The sequence below is a fragment of the Hyalella azteca genome, unplaced genomic scaffold (genome assembly GCF_000764305.2).
Source record: "Hyalella azteca isolate HAZT.00-mixed unplaced genomic scaffold, Hazt_2.0.2 contig14273, whole genome shotgun sequence".
Taxonomy (NCBI): Eukaryota; Metazoa; Arthropoda; class Malacostraca; order Amphipoda; family Hyalellidae; genus Hyalella; species Hyalella azteca.
Genome location: NW_025944164.1, coordinates 100,896 through 122,091, shown reverse-complemented (window position 1 = coordinate 122,091; position 21,196 = coordinate 100,896). Strand labels below are relative to the sequence as shown.

The 21,196-nt window shown below is 37.6% G+C and overlaps 2 protein-coding genes and 1 long non-coding RNA gene across 3 annotated transcripts; 1 reads left to right on the top strand and 2 right to left on the bottom strand.

Moving 5' to 3' along the window:
- Positions 1-3,479: 3,479 nt before the first annotated feature.
- LOC108672612 (39S ribosomal protein L20, mitochondrial) lies at positions 3,480-8,105 on the top strand. The gene is made up of 4 exons (XM_018160314.2): positions 3,480-3,920; positions 4,194-4,304; positions 6,991-7,134; positions 7,500-8,105. Exons 1-4 carry the CDS (start codon positions 3,783-3,785, stop codon positions 7,593-7,595), a joined length of 489 nt encoding a protein of 162 aa, XP_018015803.1. The 5' UTR covers positions 3,480-3,782; the 3' UTR covers positions 7,596-8,105.
- Positions 8,106-8,169: 64 nt separating this feature from the next.
- Positions 8,170-9,014, bottom strand: LOC125179001. Its single transcript, XR_007157115.1, has 2 exons — positions 8,463-9,014; positions 8,170-8,369 (listed from the first exon to the last, which is right to left on the bottom strand). It is a non-coding gene; the product is annotated as an uncharacterized LOC125179001 (long non-coding RNA).
- Positions 9,015-10,107: 1,093 nt separating this feature from the next.
- LOC108672609 lies at positions 10,108-20,159 on the bottom strand. Its single transcript, XM_018160308.1, has 5 exons — positions 19,990-20,159; positions 18,740-18,924; positions 18,023-18,217; positions 17,501-17,716; positions 10,108-13,616 (listed from the first exon to the last, which is right to left on the bottom strand). The coding sequence occupies exons 1-5, from the start codon at positions 20,150-20,152 to the stop codon at positions 13,449-13,451; spliced, it is 927 nt and encodes a 308-aa protein (XP_018015797.1). The 5' UTR covers positions 20,153-20,159; the 3' UTR covers positions 10,108-13,448.
- Positions 20,160-21,196: the final 1,037 nt, after the last annotated feature.

The window sequence follows — 21,196 nt, the reverse complement described above, 5'->3', positions numbered from 1 at the left end:
TATAATATGATAACATTTAGTCATGGTTGAACTATAAAGGATGACCCACGAGAAGTTCCGTCTTTCAGTTCAGCTTTCTTGTTACGTCACGTAGATCGAGAAACGTAAACAAACCCGTCATTCCCATGACGGATTGGTCGACAGGTTTCATCGCACTTCGGTGATTGCTTAATGCCCGTGACGTCACTGAGATCAGTGACGTCACAGGCCAACAACGAACTATATCCGCAAAAATGGGCTTCTGATGGGTAAACCTTATACTAGTTAAAAAATGACATACCATGGTTGAATGTATTAATTCAACCATGTGACATACAGTTGATTTATTCTGACATACCATGGTTGAATTAATTAATTCAACCATGTGACATACAGTTGATTTATTCGAAGTATTTGCATCATAGCCGTTTTGCCCTGCCATGCAGTAAAAGTCTGCCGGTCACCTGAAGGCTATATACTGAGTATAGGGATTCAGAATTCAGTATTATCGACAAATTAAATCCAGCAATAACCCAGTTAATATAAAACAAACAAATCAAAACAATATATTTCTTTTTCGAATGTTGATTTAAAGGAAAGTAAGGAAGGCAATGATGATTTGTCGTTTAGTCATTCCAAGAATTTAGACTTGAGTAGTAGAAATAGGTTTCTTGGGTGCCGATTAAACCTAACTTATTATGGCCAGACTTGCTCATTCATATCCATGTAAGGTTACTTGTGAATTTTACGCTTCTACTTAACCTTATTATTCCGAATGATACATATTCTATACGAGTTAATATTTCACATTTTTAGAGGGATAAATTTTCAATCCCGAAATCACTCAATGTTCACGAGATAATTAAATCCATGTCAACGTATATGTTCGCATCGCGACACTTTAGATAGAAATAAAATGAAAACAGAAATGAAAATGTCTGTTCACAATCTCACGAAGAAAGCGTGATTGTATTATAACTCTCCATCGCCAAAGCGATACACCGTGACATCTTAAAATCGACCCGTGTGATTACTGAATATTTTCCTTGGTCTTTTATGTTTGACCGTCAATAGCTTCGAGATTCAAATTTATAAGAGTGATTGAAGCATGAAAAAAAATTTTCAACAACTACTTCGCAATGTTAATGAGTCTCATTGGAAGAAAACTGTGGCAGACGACTAATTTTTTTCTAGAATCTACTGAGACCAGCTTCAAATAACATCCTTCTCTGCACCAACAAACGAACAACTTGAAGCAAATTTTCTACTTAATTTGAATGGTAGCGGATTTGTGGAAAAAGTGCCGATTCTTTGTTTTTTAACTGAAATTTCCATGATTTCTGCAGTGCCGTTGCCTACTATATAAGTAATGATCGTTGCTCTTGCTCACCCATTAATCACAGATCAGGCATGCCATGGTTGAACTACTAGTTCAACCATGAGGCATGCGTTCAATGACATGATCTAATATTTAGTACTGCTCCCAAACTCGCAATTCACGAAGAAAAATGATCCTAAATACGAAGTGAAACTCGTCAGCAATTGAAACGTAAGGTTAATTTTGAGTTCAAATCAGAATAATACCGCAAATGTAGAGTAATTCTAAAAGCGAGGATGAAAATTAATACATTTGTTTACAAACATAAATACAATTTACGAAATCAGCTACGAAATGCGTTAGTCGTGACGGAACATCTGCTCCCATGGCACATACTGACATAGACTCACATAGTTATGATAGTATTAGTATTGTAACGTGATCCTGCAATCAAGTATATATCTTTAAGTGCTTTGGCATTACGTTAATAATTTACACTAAAATCTAATTGATTAGATAAATTAATTAATATTATTATTCTTGAATCCATTTGATGAGCAGAGCAAGGCTGTTGTAAATAATGACGATATGACCGCTCAAAGACATCGTCATGCACAATCCTTAGACCGAACGACACTGTTAAGCACACTGCTCCTGCCATGGTTGAACTATACAAAGGTCAACCCACGAGGACTTCCGTCTTTCAGTTCTGCTCTCTTGTTACGTCACTGAGATCGAGAAACGTAAACAATCCTGTCATTCTCATGACGGATTGGTAGACTGGTTTGAACGCATTTCGGTGATTGGTTAATGCCTGTGACGTCACTGAGATCAGTGACATCACAGGCTAACAAAAAATTGCATCCGCAAAAATTAGCTTCTCGTGGGTAACCTTATACTATTTCAACCATTCCCCCTGCCGCGAACACACCACCGGACTCAACACCAAACGGAACTTACCCAATCAAAACTCAGCTATGAACCGATCTGACTGAAATTCAGAATATGACTAGTTATTAGCAGTGAGGCTAGGGAGAATTAAATGATTACGGATTTTCACGTCATTTCGTTCCTGATTAAAACGAAAAAGCGCAGTTTTTATCAACTTACCCAATCACATTTCTTTCTGTTATGAGCGAATCTGTTTGATATTAAAAAATAATTATTTATTAGCAATGCAGCGCGGAAAAAAATATTTACAGAATTTACCTCATTTTGTTTTTGATTAAAATGAATCTAACCTTACCTATTTTAACATAACTTAATTTTTGAAAGCCTCATTTTAATAAATAAAAAAAACGAAGTGACGTAGTATAGTAATTAATTTATATAGTAATATTATAGTAATTCTTCCATTTCTTTATTGCTAATAACTACCGGTAGTCATGTTCTGAATTCAAGTACATCCGTCCATATATGAAGGAGTCATGATTGGTTGCGCTTTGCGCGTTCATTGATTTTCATTTACGTCTGAAATCAAAATAGATCTAATTACAGCCTTAGATGATCCCTAATGACTTTTTATTCATAAATAATCATAAAATATAGAAGAAGACTACTCTACGTTGAGCCTCTCGTTTTAGTCATACCTAGCAAAATATTCAACTGCAGCTGGGTCTCAAACCCGCAGGTCGTGGCTCCAACTTTACAGTAAAAATTTCAGCGCCCAAAATGATCGATTTAAAAATTTATAACCTATCTGCTGGCATTCAACCCCGAATTTAAACTCGATAATCGAAGCATTATATAATCTGAGTTCGTCATAACGAATTGGGTGTTCCATAAGCCATAACTTTTAATAATCGGTGATGCGAAACTAATGGAATATAATTGCCGATTGAGCTATGAAGGAAAGTCGAGTAGGAACCCTTGTTAAAAATTTAAAATAATTAAAAATGTGTTATATAGTCAGGGTTTGCATTGCAAAGTCCACGGTTGAACTATAATAAGGTTGACCCATGAGAAGCCCATTTTTGCGGATGTAGTTTGTTGTTCGCCTGTGACGTCACGGGCATTAAAAATATACCGAAATGCGATCAAACCAGTCAACCAATCCATCACGGGAATGACGGGATTCTTTACGTTTCTCGATCCCAGTGACGTAACAAGAGAGCAGAACTGAAAGACTGATATCCTCGTGGGTCAACCATACATAGTTCAACCATGACAATGTCTGTCTTTATTTTCATCAAAAACTGTGGGGCGTGAAAAGTCGCTGAAAATGAATGCAGAAAAGCCTGTAATTAAGAATCTACGCAAATTTAGCTCAGTTGCGTAAATACTCCTCCAGTTTTTTTTTCTTACAATAAATCAACGTCTACTTATCTTCTAAACATCGGATTCTTGAAACGGAATTCATAAGGGAGCAAGCCGGTACTCGTATTATATATTTATAGTACTGTATCAATAGGCCATTGTGGGGCTTTGCGTGCGCGTTATCGTAAACGTAAAGGTAGAATTTCATCAATCGAATCAATTTCTAACTATGGTGTTTATTGGAAGAGTGTTTTGTGGCATTCACAAGCCACATCAGTACATGCAAACACATAAAGGATGGAGAATGCGAGGAAATCCAGGCAAACATAAAGCATGGTCCAGGCGTCGGATTTTAAGACTCTCTTCAGTAAGTTTCAATAAGAGACATTCAGTAGTCTCTTAACTTACACGTTTTCAATTATTTCATCACGAAAGTGTTTAAAGTGAATGGATTAACGTGTTTATGAACTTAATTGAGGTTTTGCAGTACTCTGTGAAACTGGGAATGGGATTACCCACAGCCACATTTCATGCACTTTGTTGTCATACATTCTTCTTTAATATGATTATGATGATATTATAATTATTTTCCTACTGAGCTATAAGAGGTTATATATGCTAACATTTTATTTCATTTCAGCATTTCTACGGACGACGTAATAATTGCTACAGCATTGCGATCAAGCAGGTCTACAGGTCTCTCAACAAATCCAGAATTGGACGCAAATTTCGCTATCCTTTCCTGACTAGGGTAAGCAAGTTGAGATTTATTTGAACTTTTCTTAAGTTTTATCATTCAGAGTGCAGAGTTAACATATATTTGTAGAAACTTGCAACTTGGGTGTGCAGTATTACCCGTATATGAATAACAGTTTTAAAAACTTCCATGGGGAAGGGCAGAGCCGCGGAGGACCTAGTGACAAACCACTGATTTTTTAAGATCAGTTTATTTCAACTTCATCATCTACTAATGATTTGAATTACCCACGATGTCGGAATATACCGCGTTTACCCTATATTAAATTTAACTCAAGGAAGAGTGTAAAAGTCTGTTTTTTTTTTGCTCTATTACTATAAGAAAGGGAAATGAAAGGGGCTCAGGAGTAAGAGAAATTGAGAGAATTGATGATGAAAACATTAAAGAAGTTATGTTTAGGTTAAAAATATGATGTATTCAGTCTCAGTCAAAATGTGTTGTCTGTTTTTGGGACATAGTGAAAACAGGCAAAGGCTTGAAAATAGAATTGTAACTGAAATTTCCCAGAGCAGGGCAATTTGAATAAATTAGTATGAGGTAAAATTTTCTGAAATATGTATGTAAAATAAAGAAGTTATATTGCATTTAATTTTTAAGATTGCAAGTGAAAAAAGGCCAAGTTTTTTATTTTACAACACTTCTCTTTAACTTTACTTCTTGTCTGTTTGTTTGTCTATCTGCTACAAATCTTATAATCAATATTTAACACACTTCTACCTGTCCAATTGATCTAAAATTTTGCACACTTGCGTAAATGTGAAGACAATGCATGAATCAACTAACAGAATATATAATTTAAAAACAAAAATTTTTTTTTGTTAATTTCTAATTTGAAAAATTGAAAAAATAATTTATTCTTCTACAAATCTTATACCGGTAATCAATATTTAACACACTTCCTCCTGTCCAATCAATCTGAAATTTTGCACACTTATGCAAAGTTGAAGACAAGGCATGAATCAATTGACAGAATAAATCAATTTAAAAATTCAATTTTTTTATATAGGTAATAATATTAAAAAAATTAAAAAATTAATTTTTTTTAATATATGGAAATAAAATTAGAAATTCATTGTAGATGTGTAATATAGAAGACACTGTATTTTTGGAAATCACCTATGAAATGATCAATTTTACCTGTTATTTTAGGATACTCCTGCCCAATGTTCTAAATCAGCTTAAGCTCTGTTAAGTTTCTGCCTGTTCAAGTTGAAGTTTGACAGTTCGGGCTACTGACATGGGAATTATAGGATGGTGCATTGCATATACCTGGTTATTTTTGAGTGGATGCATGTCCATCTTTGGACAGATAGGTTGTGATGTCATTCACTCCAGACTGTGATTGGTTGGTGGGATTGTGATGTCATACCCCTCAGACTGTAATTGTTTGTTTCAAATATGCTCTGTTATTTGGCTAATTTAATACCCCTCTAGAATTCCAGCCTGAATTGTTACATACCTCAAGCAATAATCATCTCTAATTTTTTAACACGTTTTTCTTTACTCAGCTTCGCGTTTGTTTGTTTGTTTGTTTGTTGTTAACATTGACAATGAAAATTAGGCCACTTCTGATTGCTCTAGAGATCTGAAATCCGGCATGCAGGCTATTTTTGCCTAACAATTTCAGATACAATCATAAAAACTAGCAATTAGAGACCTAAATTGGCTTAATTGAGTAAAGTATATATATAGTATATATATAGTATGACGTGCGGGCGCTGACGTTATAGACGAGCAGGCGCTGACACTGCGTATCATTGATGCGTACATCAAGTCAAGTAAATTGGCTCGCAACAACGTTTTCATGTGTAGCAACGGACTAAAAAGGAGAAAATAAAATACTTAAAAAAACTTAAAAAAACACATTTTTCTTGTGGAATAAAAAGTAGAAAATAAATTATGACTTGCCCCAAAAAAACGTGGGTCGGGCTGTACGTTCACCATCAAATTTCCAAAATTTGTGTGTTGTGTGCTTTTCGCTTTAATCATAAATCTGCCCGACACACGTTTTTTTTGGGGTGAGCCATAATTTATTTTCTACTTTTTATTGCACAAGAAAAACATGTTTATTAAAAAAGTTTTTTTTAAGTATTTTATGTTCTAAGTGATTGTGAAGTCCCAGGTATATAATTAAACAGGAAGCATGTTTTTTTTATAGGACATTTTAAAGAAGTTATTGCTGCTGGTAAGTGTGAAGCCTGAAGGCAATCCATTACAAAGGCAGATTAAATTTATTTCCCCTGTTCTAAAAATTTAACATGCCTATCAAAATGCACATGATTTTTATTCTAAGAAAATAAATATTTCTGGTTATTATGAAGGTGGCAATTGTGAGAAGAATTTGATTGGCTCCTAACATCAATTAACAAATCAACCTATAGCTTTCATATATATTCTTTAGAATTTGTTTTTAAAAGAAGGGGTAGTTGAAAAATACCATCATTATTGCTTAGAGTTTGGTTAGTTGCACAAGAGTCACAGGGAAAATGGAATAAACGCCTAAATTTCTTCATGATCAATTGATCCCTAGCAAAGAGCATGGGGACTTCAGGATGAACAAATTTTTTTAAAAATTACCAAATTAATGTTTTGCATCCTCAAAGGATAATGGATATACTTTTCCCCCACTCCATCCTCAGTGAACGCTTATGTGACTCATTCCATGTGCCCATTAATGCAGCTGTGGGAGCAAAGGTTGGATGCCGCCTGTGAGGAGCTGGGATATTCATGGCCCGGCATGAGAGTACATCTTCGAGAAGCTGGTGTTGCACTGAGCAAAAGTGTCCTTCAGAACCTTGCTATCTATGAACCTAGGACCTTCAGGGTTAGTAGTTTGAAATGAATCTTGCTAAAACATTTGGTCAAGAAACTAAACAGTGAACATTATTTTTCTTTGAATTTATCCATTTTATGCCATTTTTAAGTATCTTATATCATTAAAGCTGTTTTTTTTTCTATTTTCTTGAAATTAGTGTCTAGAATAGATTACCAATGTAAATATATACCTACCTATTTCAAATTCATGCTTTTATTAATTGAGCTTTAGATTTTGCAATAGGATGTAATTATAAAAAAATGTCCAAAAACGTGGTCAAGGAGGTTATATTCTTTGATAATGAGTATATCCAAGTTGAAACATTTCTTATTTGAATCACAACATTTTTTGGAATAGACACTTTTGAATTACAGAGTTTGGTCTCCTTGGCCAAGTCGCTGGATCCGGACCCTGGAATGAACTCGCTGCAAGGACCTCCTCCGAGCATCATCACAAAAGGCATGATCTGATGCTGGCAAACATCTCATCTGCCTCGTGAATGCAATGAAAATGAAGAACTCTCATTGCCTGGCATGTTAGATTTGTCCACGCAGGTTGTTTGATCAGATCTTGTTGTTGAATTGGTTCCACTAGGTTTTAACAAGTGCTAAACCTGTTTTCGATGCCAGTATGTTTATTGCCCATGTTGTTAGGCGTTAAGCCAACATTGAGCTTTGTATTTGCGGTCAAGATTTTAGGCGAGAACTCGGGAGTGCAAGTTCGCCAATAATCAATTTCTTGCTTGACTTTGAGCCTAATCCAGGTCATTGACTTTGATGTTACCGTGTCGCATAATTTACTTGAGTTGCGTTACGTATTGATTCAGCCCTATCCGACCGGGATACATGATTTGGATTTATCTCGCATTCTGGAAATAATCTAAAATTGCCCAATCAGAATGAATAATCATTAGAGTATACTAATAGTTTCTGTTGTACATATTTTCCTGAAATATTGCTTCACTAGTAAAAAATACTACGCTTACAGAATTATTTTGCCTACAATATTAGGATAGAATAATCTAAGGGTAATAATTAGACAATGAATTGTCATCAACTGTAATGGATAGTAAAATATTCCATCGAGATATTGAGTAGTGCAGTGATTATACAGAAAGGTATATAAATGTAAGCGTTGAAAATGTCTGCAAAATCTATGGACAGATTCTACAAACCTGCGTTTTTAAGGCAATCAAGATCAAATTGAAGAAAACAAACAGATGAACAATAGCCCGAGACTTTCATCTAATCCATTTAGAATTACTTCCAGATCCCATATAATATCTCGTAAAGCGATATTTGCATTAAGAACAATCCTTCACAACTCCTCAAGAAGACCAACAGAGGTGCTCGCATCAGTTCAGAGATGGGGCCAGTTAATATCTACTTCTGTAAGGCCAAGTGATTCATTGATATTAACATACTAATTGTAATAAGAAAATAGTTGTGACTCCAGATTGCGATGGGTAGAAGATTTCAGTTTTCTTTTGTTAGTACGTGCTGGTTAAGTATTATTTATTCTCTTACACAACGATCTATTTCTCTGATGAAATTAACAAAACAACGATCAGAGACCTGCTGTGTCACCGCTCGCTAGAAATCCCATATAGCTTACAACAATCATTCGAATAGCTACACATCTATAGCACAGCTTATCATAGTAAATACTAGATTTAAAATAGAAGTTTCAATTGTTGTTGAAATTCGTGGCATAGAACCAAAAATCCAGTTTGATTTTAGATAAGTTTATCTTACGCAAGCTTGGACTCGTACGGGTACATCGAGTATATATCTTGAGCACAAGAAGAGCAACGAAGATCTAGCGTTGTGAATAAATCGGGGGCGCAGCCGTAGGCCACAAATTTTACTCTTAAATAAGCCCTGGAGCCAACGCCTAGCTTCACCATGCATTAACTTTACTCTGCCTTAGACCTAGAAGCCGCAGACTACTCTTGAACTTCGTAATCCAGACAAGCGACACACTGCCGAAAGATAATAGCGCCGTAGGTCTTCAGCCAATGCTCAAGCATGCTCGCTCATAAGCAGGCAGTTCCCCGTCCGGCCTAACCTATTCACGCTGTCCCGGCTCACAACCTCGCAGCCAAAAAATGACTGGCTCTACCAGCAAACTTGGACCGCCTTTCTAACTTCTTGCAGACGATGAGGTTAGGTTAGGCTCGCTCAGGTTTGTTTTGGGTGGAGAAAGGTTGTAGCTCATATAGGTTAGGCCTGAAGAGGTTTGGCCAGATGCAGTATGGCCATGTTTAGCTTTGGCAAGCTTATTTTGTGGCTGTGGACATCTGGCGCTATGGCTTTGAGCACCTGACTTCATGGCTGTTGTGCACTCTATCATTCTTACCTATGGAAAGGAATATGAACGAAGTGTGAAGTGTGGCAAAGCTGGCCTCCGGCATGCACCCCTTTGATTTATGTCTTTTATGGAAATCAAGCAATTCAAAGGTCGCTCAGTGAGCCCAAGTTTAAAGAGAAACTCATAATTGGGACTGCATCATAATTATAACAATAAAATTTTATGGCATCTTGTTCAACGCTGCACCTGTAATTTGTTACTGCATCTCTCAAAATGCAGGGTTGGTGATTTTTTTTCAGCTTTTTTGTCTTTTTGAAATGAGAAAGGTTGCAGCTCGTATAGGTTAGGCCTGAAGGGGTTAGGCCAGATGCAGTATGGCCATATTTAACTTTGGCAAGCTTATTTTGTGGCTGTGGACATCTGGCGCTATGGCTTTGAGCACTTGACTTCCTAGGCCGTTATGCACTATAGCGTTCTTACCTATGGAAAGGAATATGAACGCAATGCGATGTTTGGCAAAGCTGGCCTCCGGCATGCGCCCCAATAAATCCAGCATGTGCGACGGCCTCCAGTGTGACTTAATACATCAAAACGAATTTCATTCGGTGCAATATAACCAATGCACATCTTTAGAACAAAGAAACATAGTCGGATTGTAATGAAATTTAAGGCCATCAAGAATACAATGTTATTGAACATACTGCAACGTGGGAAGACGACAAATTTTATTACAAAAAAAAATTCCTATTGTGAATTTATGTTTAATATAGTAGAATGTGCAATATTCTACTCTATTACACATGCATGAACTACATCAAGTATTTAATGAATATATTTCATAATATTGAATACTTTGTAGTCTGGATACGGCCAAGAACATGAGAATCCATTTTCTTCATCAACACGTTCTTATAAATACATAATACACATGATAGGAGATTCACACATATAATAGGAGATTCGCATCGATCATAACCCAATCAATATCACTGGGTCAATATCAAGAAGAGGTAATGAAGAAAATAACATCACAGACAACATTTCATGTACTAACTTGGCGGTGATAATTCAGAAAGGACCGGTAATAGTATTATAGTTTTCGTAGCTCTGTCAGCATTTCTCTCGTTATTACTTGTCTCCAAAGACGAAAAGCGCTGGGCTAATTTCAATGCTGAGAAAATGAGCTAATGTTGTATCCTATTTACAAAGCCTCGAAGCATTTTACGATCTAGATTTTGATGTATTTTTTGTTCAAAGCATTGAAGTTTTTTAAATGCTCAGCTATTCATGTGACTTCAATGGCATATTGGCACAGATTTTATTATTGATTACTCACAGCTGTAGTATGGAGTAAGTTCACATGGAATAACAGAATATCTTTGTGGCTCCAAATAAATAAACATAAGATTATAAACCTAATATTATGCAAATTGATGAACATGATAGTAGCGAGTGGAGTGAATACTTTATGCGATGACTTGACAGTGAAATGATTTCAATTAGAAACGAATAAAATATTATGTCGAAAATGAGAAATGTCCCCGAGCTCGAGGCGACGCCAAAGCAAGCTACAGCTAATATAAAGGAACAGATCTTACTTACAAATAATGTAAAGAGATTAGAACATTTTAGCTATTTTTGAATTAAAAAAAATACAGAATTTTGGAGTGAATAGAGAGCTTGCAAAATAAATGGGAATGCTTATCATCAGTATTTAAACGACTTTCTGCATCATCACTGACAGAAAAAAAGTTTCTAATATCAAAAACGACACGTTCCTTACATAATATAATGGTACGTTAAACAAGATTTCTCCAGCAAAGTAGTTAGAGATCAATTATAAAAATACCAAAGTCAATAAACTCAATAATAATGGGATTATGAGTCTTTTCTTGATACGCGCACAAAACAAGAATTTTTGAAAACAAATTCTTCGAGGAATGAAACTTTCAATAAACTTAAGTAATGAGCATTTACAACTCCAACTTATTTTAGACTATTGACAAACTAAACGACTTCATCGATTCTTTTGTGAATTTGTTGATATTTTTGTTGAGTGAAAGTTATATCCTTAGTTTTGTTATACCTGCTAACAAAACATGAGAGAGCAGAACGCGAACCTGAGACCGTGAAAAACACTAGTAATAATTATTATGTCGTCTGAGAACAAAACTTTGCCTTTGTAACTAAAACATTGATAGATAAATACTTCATTGAGAAGATCACATAGTGCTTCTTCAAGAAAAAGTTAGCACGGACGACATTTAGTCATCAGCGGAAATGATAGCAAATTTTCCCGACTGTCCTTACAGACCGAGCCCAAAGAGCCAGGCAGCCTTAAGACATCACATTTGAAACAACAATTCGCAATTGACATGTACCCAAAACCCTTGAGCTGCAAGTGTTACGGCATGCAGTTTTAGCGTCATTGAGTTAATACTTTACGCCTCCTTGAAGTAAGTTAAGCAACTCACAAACACAAAGCTATACATTCAACATTGGCAAGTTCCACGGCACTGACATCGACAAGGGCGTGCATTCGGAAAAACTCATCATAAAAAGAATTATTGGACCATAGATCCCAAGAGCGCTACAAAATTTAGGACAAAATGAAGAAATAGAATCAAGCAAGTTGTCTCGCGATTCTTTACAGATACATAGAAAAAGTACAACCCAACATGAAAAAATAGACGAGCTAAGAAAAAATTGTGATTTCAAGAAAAATTAAAGTTAAAGCACGAAATAGTTATCTAAACTATTAGTCTATTAAATGCAATAAAATGTGAACTGATAATAATAGAAAACGTTGTTCATAATTCTCGGCCAAGAAGGAATAAAGGTTATTAAATCAAAAGTGGATGAAAACCAAATTCGCGTTTTGCTAGCCACGCACTTCGCACGGCAAACTGCAAGATCTTATAAAGCAACAATATTTATAGGGCACGAAACGTATGCAGTCAAAAACATACTTACAAAATAAATTTACTTTCAGCTAAAACTTGTCGCCTAACCAAATGGAAATTTCTAGAACGAATTTTGTACAGTCATATGTAAAATGACAATAAAAATCAGGCAATTCTAATTGACTTGACTTGAACTAGAGACCAATTTAAATGCTGCTGCCATAGAAGCCTAATCATCTTTTATGATTAAGCATAGTTGTACAATAGTGATGAATCTTTGCACAAAAACAAACAATACAACACAAAAATTAACACTAAATCGACGCATAAAAAGCATAGAAATTTAAAGATTAATAAGAACAAGGAAATATTAAATTTGACCTTAGAACAATTGATAATGAACTGACAGTATATTATGAGTAATAACTCAACTCTACAAGACTTACAAAACACAAATATTATGAAACAATTTCAAGCACCTTGTCATCTGTCCAGCGCTTCACATAGTAAGTAAAATATATTACTAAGAATGTTTATGAATAAAGTTAAAGACATGATGATACGTGCATCACAATTACAGACTATATATATACATTCGCTCTAAGAAACATAGGTGTACAGAAAAATAGGTTTGAAGCCTTCAATGAGATTCAGTGATTTCAAACATTTAGTTCGTACCTTCAAATTTTAATGGTAGTTATTCATTTAGAGCAAAAAGCAGAGAGACTGCGCAATTACATGGAACATCCATGAAGTCACCAGCAGAAGTAAACTTCCACACATCAACGATATTTCTGCCTTAACCTCTTAATCCGACAGAGAGTAAGGTTGAGAAACAGCAATAGGCATAGACAGATATCGGTTGAGACAGATCAATGCATTACAATTGCACTGCTAACCTTCTCAACATGATGTAAGAAATATATACGAAACTAATCTCACTAAGCTACAGTTTGTGGCTAAGTTCGCACGTACATCAAGTTTGAGATGAGTATGGAACTAAAGCTATTAATTATAAGCATTAGTAGCAGTCAAAAATAAAGAAATTTCAAACATAGTTTCTTAGGATTCAACTCTAGGATTAGAGAATGTGAAAAGTGTGTTGAAACGTTATCGAGAAGGATCTTCCGAGAGAAGATTGTTCTTTACAAAGATGAAGTCGTTTGCCAAATTAAAGGCGGCGCTGACTTCAGTGAATACTGAATAGCCATTGGCAAGCAAAAGTTTCCTGATCGCCGCCTTGCCTTCCACGTCGTGGAGATACTCCACCGAGAGAGTCTGGAAATCACAACGAATATTAGAATAGAAATAACCACGTAATATAAGAACAGTCTGTTTAAAGTTCAAAGACATTTCTTCTGGCTTCGAGTCACTTGATATGTGGAACAGCCTCCTGTTGACCCCGTTGACGTTTAGAATATGAACGCGTTCAAGAACATATTAGACAACAGACTGCTTAATGATGAAAGCTGAATCTGGCTGCTATTCATGGTGCCGTCGGCTTACTCGACGAAGCGACTGCTCGGCCTGCGGTCAACTGCTGCAGCCCTTGATCCATCCGCCTATGAGAGAGTAGATTTACTCTTCACGGCGTCCCTCACGCCTCGCATGTCTTATCGTGGTGCCGTGCCGGCCAAAATATGTGTCGTGCTATCACCTATCGAGCAGTGCGCGACAACGGTATGTTCATCATCACTGGCAATAAGCCGATGCTACGGCGGCTGTAATTTGCGCCAAACTCTGCGTATGTGAATGCTGCTGCTGAGCATCGGCCTCTGTCGACCCGTAAGCCTAAAAACCTGCTTAGCGTTTGTGTTGATTGCCACTGCGTGCAGCCGTGTCGCCTGCTGTCGTTCGGATACCTCAACATCTGTTCGTTGAATAACAAGGTTGACGAGTTTCCTCAAATCTGTCGCTCGCGCTCTCCAGATGTCGTTTTCTAGACCAAGACCTGGCACGACGCTGACTCGGTTTGCACTGCTCGTCTTCGCGCTGTAGATCTCCAGGTAGTCGAGCGCGTGTGGCCCCACATGCAACCTGACACTCTGGCGTAGAAGTACGGTGGAGTAGCTACCGTCGTCAGCAGGGGCGTGCATCTTATCATTCCTGACATAGGGGCTCAACCCCCCACCTTCGAGATGCCATGTGCTAGGGTCACCTGCACCTCGTCCCGGATTGGTTGCTGATCGGACCTATTGTCTCGTATCGATTGCTCTGGCGCGCGAGTTTTTCGTCGAATTGAGCTGTCATCACCAGGCTTGTGACACTCTACGGTTGTGTTCTTATCACCGGCGATTTAAACGTTCGACTGGAGCGTGTCGAAGATTCATCGGCGCGTCAGCTGAAAGACTTGCTGTCCACCTTTGGCATTGTCACGTGACGTTGCCGACGCACGACATGGGCGGACTGTTGGACGTTGTCATCACGCGTGCTGACTTTCAAATTCAGCCAATCAACATCACCGAGATCACAATATCCGTCCATCGACTATTCAGTGGACGGTGCCACGTGTAAGCCCGGTGTCAGCGTCTAAAACCGTTACCTGTCGTCCGTGTGTAAAACAGCTACCTGTCGTCACCGTTGCTCCGTCACCAATATTTGGGCCGTGCTCGTTCGACTGCGTGCTCCAAGAATTCACATGCGTCACAGCTGCTGATAACATCCCTGCAGTGAGCGCGCTGCTTAACAAACAGGGTGCAAGCGAGCCGCTGACGACGTCGTTACTTAAGGGGAATGTTGTAACCCTAGAACCTTTTTCTGGTCGAACTTTTCAACCGCTGCCTTACTGACGGTGTGGTTCCACAGAACTTCGAATCACTTTGCATTACGCCTCTATTGAAATACCAGACCTTGACGATTCTGATCCCAAATTATATCGACCCGTCTACAATCTGTCGATTTTGTCGAAACTCCTAGAACTCGTTGTGGCCCGACAGTTGAACAACCATCTTGAGCAGTCCGGTCTCATGCCTCGCCTCCAGCCTACATACCGTCATCTCCACTCGACGGAAACCGCTGTACTGAAGGTGCTTTCAGATTATCTGAGAGCAGTAGACCGCGGCGACATTGCGGCACTAGCTTTACTCGACCTGTCGGCCGCATTTGACACGGTCGACCACGCCACTTCATTGCGTCGACTTGAAGTATTTCATCATTCGGCCTGAGCGGCACAGTGCTGTGGTGGTTCGAGTCCTATCTCGGCAATAGATTCCAATGCGCTCAAACGGGAACTCTTTCTCTACGCCATCGTTGATCACTTGCGATCGCCACAGCGATCAGTCCTCGGTCAGATCTTCTTCCTGTTATATGCTGTCGACGTGTTGCATATATTTGATTCACATAGTTCGATTCTGATATGTTCGCCGACGATAGCCAAATTTATGGCTACTATGCACCGGCTGACGCCGCAGCGTTGCAAGACCAGATGTCAGTCTGTATGGTCGCCATCTCAGATTAGATGCTCTCCAACCGGCTCCAGCTCAGTGAATCGAAAACCGAATTTATTTGGTTTGCGACTGCTCGGCGCCAGCATCAGCTGCCGGCCAACCCTGTTTGCATGGGCATCGAGTTCGTCATGCCTGCGTCTCTGGTTCGCAATCTCGGCATTCTGCTGGACTCGGAACCTTTTATGGACAATCACATAGCCAAAGTCATCACCGCTTGTTTTTGCGCTCTGTGATGAATACGAAGCGTCAGCTGCTGTCTCTCGAGGCCGCTCCTCAAGGCCCTCATGGTGGCGCTCATTCTGAACAAATTGGATTATGGTAATGCTACACTCCATCGACTTCTGACCACGGCACTTAATAAACTGCAATCCGTAATGGATTGCTGCAACGCGACTCGTGTGCAATAAGCGAAAATTCGGCCACGTGACGCCGATTTTGCGCGACCTTCACTGGTTGCGCACACAGCAGCGCATTTAGTTCAAGGTCGCTGTTCTGCGGTTCCGATGCCTTCACGGTCTGGCCCCTCCTTATCTCACGGAAGGTCTGCAGCGCGTGTCAGATCTGCCTTTTAAAGGACGACTGCGTTCGTCATCAACAGCAAGCCTCTTCATTCCATCTACACGTCTATGTACCGTCAGCTACAGAGCGTTCCCGGTCGCCGCCGCCAGAACCTGGAACAGTCTGCCGGCTTTTTTAACATCGACTCCTTTGTTGCCTGTGTTTCGTCGACGCCTCAAAACAGAACTACTTCGTAGAGCCCATGAATCAGTGCTGAGTAATTTTCAGCCGTTCTAATCCTTTCTCGTGTCTTTTCATTAGTGGCTTTTATTAAACTTGTGTGTAACGTGACCTCAAAGTGTGTACGAGCCAGACGCCACAATAACTGCTTCATGGAATAATAGACAAAGGAGGTGACCAGAGGTAAATATTCAGACCGGATATGCATATTCGTTCCGGATATATACTTTACGGCCCAGGGAAAACTCCAGTCGCTATTTCAAACCAACGTCAGTTTGTAAAGATCTGGTCAAAAGGACAGTTTTAGATCACCTGTACAAAGTACATGATCAGCAGAAAAAGTACAGGATCAGTACAAAAGGTACGAGAATCAGCGACAGGCCACGGTCCTTTTTTCTTCAGCGCCTACACAACTGCCGGTATACTATACTAAAGGACATAAATTCTGAAGGCAATGAAATCCCAATAAACAAAGAGATATTGAACAGAATAAATAATATACCGGTAGCATTGCCACTGCCAATAATTCTTCAGCAAAAAAAAAAAAACTTTTAAAAGCCCAAGCAGCACTCACACCTTGTGGGTCAGCACCCGAAAGTAAAATATAGGTACAAACGGCTGATGAATGAGAAAATGCGCAAAAAATGGTTTTGCAAACTCAATTAAAATTTTGCTGACCACACACTTTCAAAAACTAGCAACAATTAAACAGTTCTATGTGGTGATGCACCTGATCAAACTATAAACACAACAATAAATGGAATATTAATGCAAATGAATCAATATAATCCATGAGGATAGTCATAGGTGATTCAGAAGAAGATAATCGTGATCGTAACTGCAACACGAAACAACCCCTTTCCATGAGAAATACCCTGAAACTATACAGGATACATTGACATCAGCTCATTATCTACTAAATATTTTAGAGTAATTACGAGATGTATCGTTTATGAAATAATAAATAGGGTGGTTTACCTTGATGTCTACATCATCCCAGGGGATACTCTGCAGAACTTTGTACTCGGCGCCCTCAACGTCGAGGCTGAAGTAATCTACAGTCGTGACATTGAGAGCCTTCATGTAGGAAATGAATGGGAAGCACTGGACATTGACCAGGCCTTTAGCTGGGGCGTCGTCATAGCTTTCCACATCATAAATGTGGCCACGATTAGAGTTTTGAGCAAACACAACCTGAAAAATGTAAATTCATTTGTGGTAACAATTTACTGATCTAAGAATCTGGATACAAAAAATTTCTAATTAAAGTGTTCTGAAGTTTCAGAAACAAGATCAAAATTAAAATCGTATGTTTCTCCAAACAAGTACACTACCTATGATGCATATTCAAAATATAAAAAAATGAATAAAATGCACTTTTAATAAAAAAATTACCAGCCTAATCATGATCATTACACAGAAGAATCATGAATAAAAAGAATTCTTATGTAGCAAAAAAAGCTGAAAAATAATTTGAAATACTGCTATTGATATAGGTACTTTTTCAGGATTAGAGGTGGTGGAGAGACATGAAGGTGATATATAAGCTTTCCTATTCTTGGTTTTCATCTGGGCAAAGTTTACAGGATCTGCTTCAATAACCAGCCCTTTCCACCCTCGAAAGCGCTCAAAGAAAAGTGTGTTTGAGCGCAACTCGCCGTCCAGGCCTCCACACTCAACAAAGAAACCGCCACGCTGTAAAAAAAAAACAGGAAGAAATTAAATCACGAGCTAAAAGTCATTGTATTGAATGTATTGTGTTGAAAGTCTCAGAGAGCACATTAGGTCTAAGATACCTACCAACAAAATATACTTCATACAAATAGAATTTGAGTATGTTCCAGGTACCATAGAATACATGATTTTTATACAAAAAAAAAAAGGTTTGAAACTTCATCTGCACAAATGGCAAGTTAGGAATTCAATATATCAGCCATGGCAAGTTCCTTTGTTATGAATAGCTGTTTTATCATATGAGAAATTCTGAATCTCCTTGCTCTTAGCATTATACACTAACTCATTCTTAGATCCTAAAAATTACACAATTATTTGTCATTCCCTCTCATCTTATTGGAAATAACAATCAAAAATAAAATTTCCTTTCAAATAATGTTGAATCAAGACATTTAATTCTACTAAAATGTAGAAAGCTTCTCTCTGAAAAGAGGGAAGAAAGCTTTTCTCTGAAGGTATTACCAACCAAGAATAGAACCAAACCTGTTCTTTCAGGATTCTGTCTATAACTTGAGCTTGCCCCATTGATGGATTTTGCTCATTTGCATTATCCAGATTATAAGGAGCTTCTGATGGGGGCAAGAGGAAGTAACGACGTAGCAGGTCAATGGTGACTGGGCTCGTAGCTGAGCCAGGAACTGATGATAAGGCTGCTAGTGAGTTCTCCTCTGCAATGATAGAGAGCAATTCAACACTTATTGCAATACTACAACCCAAAACTAGTGAATATTATTTATAATTTTTTATCATATAGATGCTTGAGCACAAAAACTACCAAGTCAGAGCATAAGATCGTCTTTCCTTCAATAAAAAAAATGCAAACCTATAAATGGAATGCTAAATAAAATTTTTTTATGCCAATTTAAATGGAACCATTGGCTTGAAAAATAAAAATAAAAAATAAAAAAAAACATTGCACAACTCAGATTCATCAAAGGACTGTTTTAAAGAAATATTTATATCCATCATTCAACATATATATTAATTCTAATATCAAAATTTGAAATAATTTTGAAAATTAACCCTTTGGTGACAAACAAGACTGTCATCCAACTCAATGTTTCACCCTATAACTTGCATAGAAAGCACAACATTCAAGGCACAGTTAACTATAGGGACATAGAGAAACACTTCTGCCACTATGTAACTCAAGAAATATTATTTTTATGTGGTTATTGTGATCATTTTATTATTTTTGTCTGTTTTTGAGATATCTTACTATAAGCAACTGCAAACATTTGCCAAAGGAAGTATGTGATATTATTTAACTACTAATATACAATATAAATAGTACCGGTAGGTAAATATTTTTTGCAAAATCAGTATTTCTCTGAACAAATTTATTTGAGATAATGACGCATTTCTATGATCCTTACCTCCAAATTTGTCTGTGGGGCTAAGAATTGAGTGTAAAAGATTTGTTTAATCAAATAACAGTAACAGGAGAGCAGCTACAGTCCTGCAGCCTGATGTAACAAAATCTGTCACCTCAGTTGCAACCATATATATACCTACTACCTGGACTTTCTAGTCCCATTTATATAATTATTATCATTAACATTTATTTCATTATTATCTTATGGAAATGCACTGTTCAGTCCTAATTCACAATTCAATAAAAAATTACAGATAATAAGTTGTAAAACGCATTGCAGTAACAAATGGGTGAAAAACTAAATTCCTTGTGTCTGACACAGCAGTACTGTATAGTTTTCCAGTAAACAATGACTTACCAGTAGGTGGAGGACCATATTGGGTGTTCATTATTTTTGGGATCTGTAAAGGATTGCTTAATAATGGGCCAGCTGATAAACTCAAATAAAACAGCAGTAGGAGCAACATCAGCAAGGATGCTGTTAATAAATGACGCATTCCACAACCCATTCTCCAAATCATAATGAACCTGTAATGAAATAGGTTTATTGAGAATCATGCATTAAGAATTTTAAAAGTATAAGGTTCATTCATAATTATATCTAAGCTATAACACAGTAAACCAATTGCTACAGAAATAATGCAATCAAGGCCTCTTGGAGGTAACAGTCAAATAAGATTCTCTTCAGTTAATTGGGCAGGAGCTAATAAAATGACAGTTGGAATGAGCATCACATTCATCAATCAATCAATCACATTATTCTTGTGTGATACCATCAAATGGGGAAATAAGGGATGGGCGGGGTAATAAGGGACAGTTCTCCAACATTTCACAGAAATGTTGTAGCAGCTAAACTAATTGAAATATTGCAAAACTAAAAATAGTGGTGTAAAGATCAACATTTTTCCTGTCTATGTAGCATAAAGTGATTAGGAATTAGAATATAAATCCCCATAGATAATATACATAAACCATAGGTAATTCAGACTTTATTTCTAGGTCACATTGTGTACCTAGAGATGTGAAAAAATGTAGAGTGATGTGGTCATTACTGTCAAGAATGATTATTAAGAGGTGAGGATTATAGGATGATGTGATAGGATATTATAGGATGAGATAAGATGTACAAGGAGTAGGGTATGGGGGAAAAACTCAGGTTGTCTAGGGTAAAAGTTTGAGCAGTGCATGATGTGGGTTGCGGCCTGTGGGTATTTAAGCTGAACAGTTGGACTGCGGAGTCAGTCAAGTGTTGGAGTTTTGAGGCAGCTGGCGGTGGTGTTTGTCTCTGTGGCACAACCAAAACTGAGGGTCAGTGCAGTGTGGAAACGAGTTGTCACTAATTGATGCACTAATTTTTTGTCATGTGGAATTCTTTCAAGAGCAAGGTAAATCTAATCAAAATTCTTTGTTGTTCATTGATTGTTTTTGTCAACTGGAGCCTTTGCTAACCAAGGCTCTATTGTAAATGCATTTATAGGGGTGTCCCTTTTTACTCCGGAGGGTGTCTCTTATTACCCAGCCGTGTGGAAATGGCTGCCATTTTTTCTGGAATGAGATAAGCTAAT